The sequence below is a fragment of the Montipora foliosa genome, chromosome 10 (genome assembly GCF_036669935.1).
Source record: "Montipora foliosa isolate CH-2021 chromosome 10, ASM3666993v2, whole genome shotgun sequence".
Lineage (NCBI taxonomy): Eukaryota > Metazoa > Cnidaria > Anthozoa > Scleractinia > Acroporidae > Montipora > Montipora foliosa.
In genome coordinates, this window is record NC_090878.1 from 30,245,973 (window position 1) to 30,253,733 (window position 7,761).

Genomic DNA, 7,761 nt, shown 5'->3' on the forward strand with positions numbered 1-7,761 from the left:
TTAGTGCACAACACGTTTAGAGATCGTTCTTCTCATGTTATAGTTTGACTCTCAAGAAAGCGACGAGGAGAGCATCCTCCTCAGAAACAGCCATTGCTCAACTGCCTCGAGCTCCAAAGGAAACTTTGCCAGTTGCTCCATTGTTAGATATTGACAGGATGAATGGTGAATGCAACTGTTCGTCTTTCCTAGAAACGGCTGGCAGATGGATAATTTTTTGTCAAACATTAAGGGGAGAGAGTGAGTTTAAAGGATGACAAAGAGGAAAATGAGGACGTTCATGAAGAAGGAAACATGTTTTATTGTTTGTCACATAATGGACTGGAAAACTGTAAATATTCTGTCCTTAAAAATATCATTTCAGGTCTCCATGTCACTGAAACCTGCCCTTGGTAGACTTTAGAAAGATTTCATGTGTGTTATTTCTTGCTCTCAGGTAATGTTTGAAAACATATCTGCAGGAACATAAACAAAGTAACATGTACTTACCTTTTGAAATAAGATATTAATCCATTTGTTTGGGGGTGGGGGGGGGGGGGGGGGGGGTTATTGTTCAGAGAACTTAGATATTGCCAATACCAAACATGGGTATTTCGTAAAGCTAAATTGGAGGTTAGGGCAAATTTCCCAGACTCTCTTGGGTTTGTCCAAGATTTCTGGAATCACGGCGAAGAGCTTATCTTTTATCACGTTATTGTTATAAGTTAGTAGTAAGTTATTTCCTGAACATAAAAAAAGCTCACGTGATAAGCTTTATCGTGTGAGGACGGTACAAAACCTGGACCCCAATCAGGACCCCAATCTGAACCTCCACCTGGATCCCCTCAAAAACAAAAGAAAACCATCTCTAAATCCCAGGTACAACTTGTGGGTTCATTAATCGTTGAATATTTTAATCTTTCCAAGATGTACTCAATATTTTTATTTCTCACGCCGATATTTGATTTGCATCATGTTGTGCCTTCGCCAACTACTGCTGACCAAAACATTCCTATAGTATCAGAAAGGAAAGGTATTGAGATCCGTATGGTACTGTCGGGCAATCTCTTATGTGTACAAAAATTTGGTTTTATCAACGGAGCTGATAATGTAAATTGGCCACCGTACCGAGATTCTAAAAGCTGACGTTTCGAGCGTTAGCCCTTCTTCAGAGCGAATCGCTCTTTGGATTCCCTCTGACGAAGGGCTAACGCTCGAAACGTCAGCTTTTAGAATCTCTGCACGGTGGTCAATTTACATTATCAACTCCGTTGATAAAACCAAATTTTTTTATACTACTTCCCCACCGGACGCAGCACCACAGTTTCTTTAGAAACTACTCCCCTTCAATCTCTTATGTGTGATTGAAAGGTCCCCACTGTTGCAATGGGTTGATAATGTAAATTGGCCACCGTACAGAGATTCTAAAAGCTAACGTTTCGAGCGTTAGCCCTTCGTCAGAGCGAATCCTCTAGAACTCCGATCTCAAAACCCAATTCGGTTACTGATATTTTTTTCAAATGTCGAAAACCTCGTTCGTTCTTCTGTCCAGTAGAATTTGAGTTAATTTTGAAAAAGCCTTAAGAAACCGTAAGAATTTCCACGAGGTAATTTTTTTCAAATTTCTCTTTAAAGTGAAACATAACGAACCTTATCTGTATTCCAAAAGTCAGGGCAGGTCACCAAGTTAACTTTTGAGATAAAATTGACCAAATTTAACAATTGTTGTGGGCGAAACAATGCATCTTCACAAGTTGTATTTCCTGTTTTTGCAATTTCGCGCGCCATTTTGACTTGTGGTCAAAGATTAATATTAACGTAAGATTATGTCATTATGCCACAGAAAGACCGCTTTGAGAGAAAAACACTTGCAAGCTTCCATAAAGATATCTGGTGTTTGGCTTAATAACGTGCTCTCAGCGATAAACCCTTGGGACCCTTATTAAATGCGCCGGGGTTTTTTATGACCTTGCGGCACATCGGCTGGTTGCACTGCTAGTCTGCATCATAGTTTGCCGTCTGAAGTCTGTAAAAGAACTGTACTGATGCAAAGCAAATTTAATATCCCGTATTGTTCCACTCATTGTTCTTCTTTTTCACATCTCGCTATTTGTCCCTCTGAGACGATTTGTTTTTGTGAAATTAACTTGTCCTAAAAAAAGGTACTAATCATCAACACGCTTCTGAGTTTGAATAAGTTGCTTGTGCTATTGTTTACGTCGGTGTTAAACCGACCCTAACTTATGACAGTTACACACGAGTAAGTTTTAAATGGCAATTGTTATTTGCAGTTCTCACATGATCGTCTTTTTACCCTCAGGCCCTCTTTCCCATGGCATGTGATTTCCTTGATGAGCTTTATTTTCAAGGGTTTGTGATAACAGAACTCCCTTGCCATAATTGTACATACGAACAAAATTCGGATGTAGCATCAAAGCACAGGGGCTGATTTGCATGTGAGCACGAAAAAAATTCCATTAGTCGGCAGTTTTAACAAACCACGACGGCTGCGACAGCGATAACGCCACAAAACAATTGCTGGTTTTCACTCACGTGATCAACAGCCATGTTTTTCAACGAAAACAAAAGGAAGCGTTTGCATAATAATAGAGTTAAATTCCCGGAGGATTTGGTCGGGGCACCAACATGACCGCCTTTTCTTTGTTTAGGGCACCAACATGGCGGTCGTGACGTCATGTGAAAACCGAGAATAACATCATTGGGTTAAGAAGAGAAAAATAATCCTGCTACACGTGCAGCACGCATTTTCGTACATTTCCTTTACCTTACTCTGCAAAACAACAAAATGAACGCTTTACACTTAAATGCTTTTGTTGTCGTCAAACTTTAATTTTGGTTCATTTCACGTTAACGTGAAATTAACCAAAATTAAAGTTTGACGACAACGCGAGCATTCAACTGTGAAGCGTTCATTTCTTGTCTTTGCTTCAAAACTGTTCGTACCAACCCGGTCATAGGATACTTTGCCGATCCTATACAACGTGAACGAGATGAAATAATTGTATTTCTTAAACTCCCTAATAACCAGGCTGCCGTGTCTCTGTTTTACGTCATGAAAATATCAAAATGTAAATCAGCCGGAAAAGCGCTTGTCAGTGGGGCAACGCATGGGTGATTTTCAAACAAGTTGGGATTACTTCTTTCCAGGATCATAGGTACCCATGCATTTTGCAGCAGTAGTTGTATCTTTCTTCCTGTTAAAAGACTGACTTGGAAACATTCTACTTTCTTTTGCTAAATGGAAAATTTGTCACGTGGGTAACCTCCTTTACTAATACATTGCTGTCACAGATCTCCTGACCAGTTATCTTAGGATGCGCGAATAGCTTTGTGGAAAAGGTACCAGCCAAGTCTTGAATCAGAGGTAAAGTTTGAATAAAGAAAAATATCCATGACACTTTTTGAAAGATTTCCCTATTTAAAAAATATGCTTCAATTTCGTGTGGGAGAAATTTTCTGTGCGCATCTTGTTTTAACACTCATGAAGACGGTCCAAAATATGTCACAAAGTGTCCCCTGAACTCAACTAAATACTAAGTAACACAAGTTTTAAGCTTTGATGTAAAAAAGGCAACTGCTTTTTTTACACTGGAATTTTCCTATTGGTGGTTTTTATCTGACGTCACGGCGGCCATGTTGGTGTACAGAACAATGCATTCTAATGACTTTTGGAAATTTGACTCTATTATTATGTAAAGCTTGTGGAGCCATTTTCTACTGTTTTGTACACCAACGTGGCCGTCTCATCACGTGGATGCAAACCGAGAATTTAATGGTCCGTCATTACTAATTTTAGAATATTGAGGGAACTGGATCGAGGAGAAAATGACGTCAAAGACTCACAAGTTAAACGATGCAATGGCTGTGTGCTCGCCCAAAATTAATATGCAGCACGAGAGTATCAAGATTTCAGACTTTTAAAATCGTGTTTTGCGTATATAACAAGCTGCATTTACACGCTGAAATTTTAAGTTAGTGAGTAAATGACGTCATTTTCTCTAGATCCAACCCTCTGAAGTCCAATCGGTCAGTTTTGAACGGGAGTAATGGCGGACCGTGAAATCCAAGACTTACACTCAAAGTAAACAGCTTTGGACAAAAATCAAAGCTCAAAATTTTGCCAGTCAGGTGTTAACAAAACACACTTTCAAAATCTGAAGAAAAATGGAAAGGAATTGATTTTTTTTTTATCATAGTAGCACTTAAAGCTATTGTTATAAGTAAGCCTGGAAAAAAGAAACCTCCAAACTTAAAACGGGACTTGAACCCTTGGCGATGTGGAAGCTGGTCATTTGCAATTAAAGTTCTCTTTTCACAATTCTGAGAAATTTTTGTCACCGAGGCCAAGAGTGTGTTCGACTGTTGATAAGAATTACACCTTACTTAACGTAAAAGGTGAACATGTGATAGAGAGAATTTCTGAAAGGAGCTTCAAACATGAAACGATTTGCTGAAAGTAACATTCATTTAAATGCACTAAATAAGACTTTCTTCTGAACTGGAGTTCTTTTCACAGTAATCCTGTACAATACTTTTTAAGCTTTTCGTTTTTTAGCATCTTGTTGTTTGCTCTCTTAAGTCTACCGTCCCTTTCTTTCCCGAGTTCTTCCCGTCCTTTTCTTTCTTTCTTTCTTTTTTCTTATTTGCACATTTTTATAAGCTGGAGACGTTGATGTTTCAGATAAAAGCTGCCAAAGCTTCCGTTGCGACCATTTCCGTGCCGTTACTGCAAATTGACATCGAAATGGTAAAGCTGGCAAAACTCCAATCAAAATTGTAAGTAATGTTATGAACTCAAACAGACGTTAAAAGCACGATCGCACTGTGGCAGCCGCAACATCCAGAGGTTGTTTCAGTATCCCGGAACTCGGGGCAGACAACGAATTGACGTTAATTGAATTGCTGAATTAAAATTTCCTCTCCGAATAATTTTGCAGCCTCTGAGAAATGGATAAAAGCTTTGTAGACCAATAAATGTGCGAGCACAAAAGGCTTACGATACTCAGTAGACCATTCTGTTGATTTAAAGCACTCTTTGATCAATTGTTGAGGTAATATGTCAAAAATGTTCTGAGTTTCATTGCCTTTCTTATTGGTTGAATAAAACGCCTCGTGGCACATATGTAGGCAATCAGAGGCTAAAGCGAAAGTAGTGGTGACACATTTGTAGCCATTTGTAGCTAACCGTCGGCTACTTAAGTTGGTCTGCGTTATGATTGGTTATCAGTCTCCACACGAGACTTACCTGTACGCCGGAGCACCTTCATCGACACCTTGAAGCGTGACAATGGTCTGCAGTCAACAAGCGAGATTCGATTCCCGAGGAGACTCAACTTGATGATGATGTACCCAAGACTCACATTGAGATAATTCAGGAATCCGTTGATTATTGCTGTTTGCGCTTTTGTGTTTCACCCCTGATAAGTTTTTCTGCAACACTCGGTTAAGTTTGACATAAGGTTTTCAAACAAAATAAAGTTTTGGGATTTTAAAATGGGGTTAGTTCATGCTGAAAAGCATCAGAATCTCACAAAGGACTCCATGTGACACCAGCGAGAAAGACTGGGATGGAGACTCATAAGTATGCACTCGACTGCACACAGTCCCGTGATTTCAGTGACATCACATATTTTTCCCTGCTTGGCTTCATCATGGAAGTTCAACAGCTTTTCAAGAATCTTAAAAAGGAAGCAGAATGCCCATTGTGCATAGAGACAGTCAAAAATCCCAAGACATTACCGTGTCTTCACTCATTCTGCCTGGAGTGTCTCGACAAACTGGCAAACTTCGCAAGGAAACAGCTAAAAGGGACAATCAAATGTCCGGTTTGCCAGACTTCATTCCAAATTCCCGAAACAGACACCTTCGACGAGTTGCCTTCATCGTTTCATCTCAACCGATTGGTGGATGTTCTCGCTCTAGAAGATGGCAGCGTACAGTCTCAGAGATGCAGCACTTGTGACGAGAACAACACGGCAACATGTTACTGTTTCGTGTGCCAGAATTTTCTGTGCGCATCTTGTTTTGATGCTCACCAACGCTTGAAGGCCACAAGGGGTCATCGCAATGTTTTGATCGACAAATTGCAAGCCCAAGATGTGCAAGATCTGATACACAGACCTGTGATGTGTTCACAGCAATATCATGAAGATCAACCACTGGAATTTTATTGTGAAGACTGTAAAGTTCTGATTTGCTACAAGTGCACTGTAGTGAGTCATAATCGACACACCATGACAGACACACAGAAAGCTGCTCAAGAACAAAAGATGCAAATGGCCAACGCTGTGGCCAAAGTGAAAGTGGAAATTGCCAGATATGAGAATGAAATTAAGAGACAAACTGACCTAAGAAACAAAAACAAAATTGAAATTTTGAACGAAGAAAAGAAAATGACAGACACTGTGGAAAAATTGATTTGTGATTTGCGAGAACACGAGAAGAAAATGAAGGACAAGTTTCGCGAAATTTATGAAGCGGAACAAAAACATCACGCCACGCGACTGGAAAACTTCGAGCTGGTTGCCACCCAATTGAAAAGCTGCGTTGAACGCTGTCAGAGTATCTTGGAGAGAAATTTCAGCGTCGAAATTCTACAAACAAATCATGCCATCCTGGAACGCTGCAACGAGCTGTTTAATGCAAGAAAACCCAATCTTTACAAGTCGCCACATTTACATTACTTGGTGGAAGAGAAATTGGATCTTGTGGATCGAGTTGTTGTCACTGATCCCTCAAAGTGCGTAGCTGAACATCAAGACAGCAAAGAAGTAGAGGAAAGAAAGGAGACATATTTCGAAATTGTTACAAAGGACTCCGAGGGTTTGCAATGTTACCAACAAGATGATAAAATCAAAGTCGACATATTGACTCCAGAAGGTGATCAACTTAAAACAGACATTAAAGACACCAAAGACGGGAAATACACAGTGGCATACACACCGCAAAGTGCCGGGCAACACAGAGTAGAGATCCTTGTGAATGGACAGCCGCTGACTGGTAGTCCTTGGGTTGTGGAGGTTCATCAGCATCAATATCAATTTGCCTTTCAGTTTCGAGTATTTACAGAGGAGTCAGGAGATTTTGCTTTCATGTACGATATTAGTGTGAGTCAGAAAACAGGAACGATTGCTTTTGCAGATAATTGGAACAAAAGAATTCGACTGTTTAGCTCTGAAGGAAAGTTTCAAAGGGACATAAGTCTTGATCGTAAACCCCTTGCCGTGGCATTTACAGACTCTGGTGATCTCCTGACTTTATTCCGGGGATTTAACAAAAATCTTCGTCTATTCAGTGAGGAAGGTCAGTTGATCAAATACATCAATGATATACATATTGAATGGCCACTTAGATTTTCCATCGCGAGTGATGGTCGTATAATCATAATTGGCAGCTCTGACAACAAAATCAAGGTCCTCTCCCCTGACGGGAACAACTTGCTTCAGTCCTTCAGTGCCCCAGACTGTAATGAATCTCCATTCTGCGCCATTTATAACCAGGACAAATTCTTTGCTTCTTATCCCTCTGCTAAATGTGTCAAGGTATTTGACAAAACGGGAGTGTATTTACATGACATTGGCTGTGAGGGATCCAATGATGGCCAGTTTGATGGTCCTTATGAACTTGCTATTGACAAGTACAACCGACTGATTGTGTGTGATGCAGGTAACCATAGGCTGCAACTCTTCTCTCTGAGCGGCAATTTTCTGAGTAAAATAGGACACCGTTTCCAAAAGATTGCTATAAACAATGATGGCAGTC

The 7,761-nt window shown here is 40.1% G+C and overlaps 1 protein-coding gene across 1 annotated transcript in view; it reads left to right on the plus strand.

Annotated features, from left to right (window-relative positions):
• Positions 1-5,650: 5,650 nt before the first annotated feature.
• Positions 5,651-7,761, plus strand: part of LOC137973492 (E3 ubiquitin-protein ligase TRIM71-like) — a 2,414-nt gene continuing 303 nt past the window's right edge. Inside the window, exon 1 of the mRNA XM_068820314.1 lies at positions 5,651-7,761. This exon is cut by the window's right edge and continues 303 nt beyond it. Within this exon, the coding sequence (XP_068676415.1) occupies positions 5,652-7,761 (2,110 nt within the window). The 5' untranslated portion in view covers position 5,651.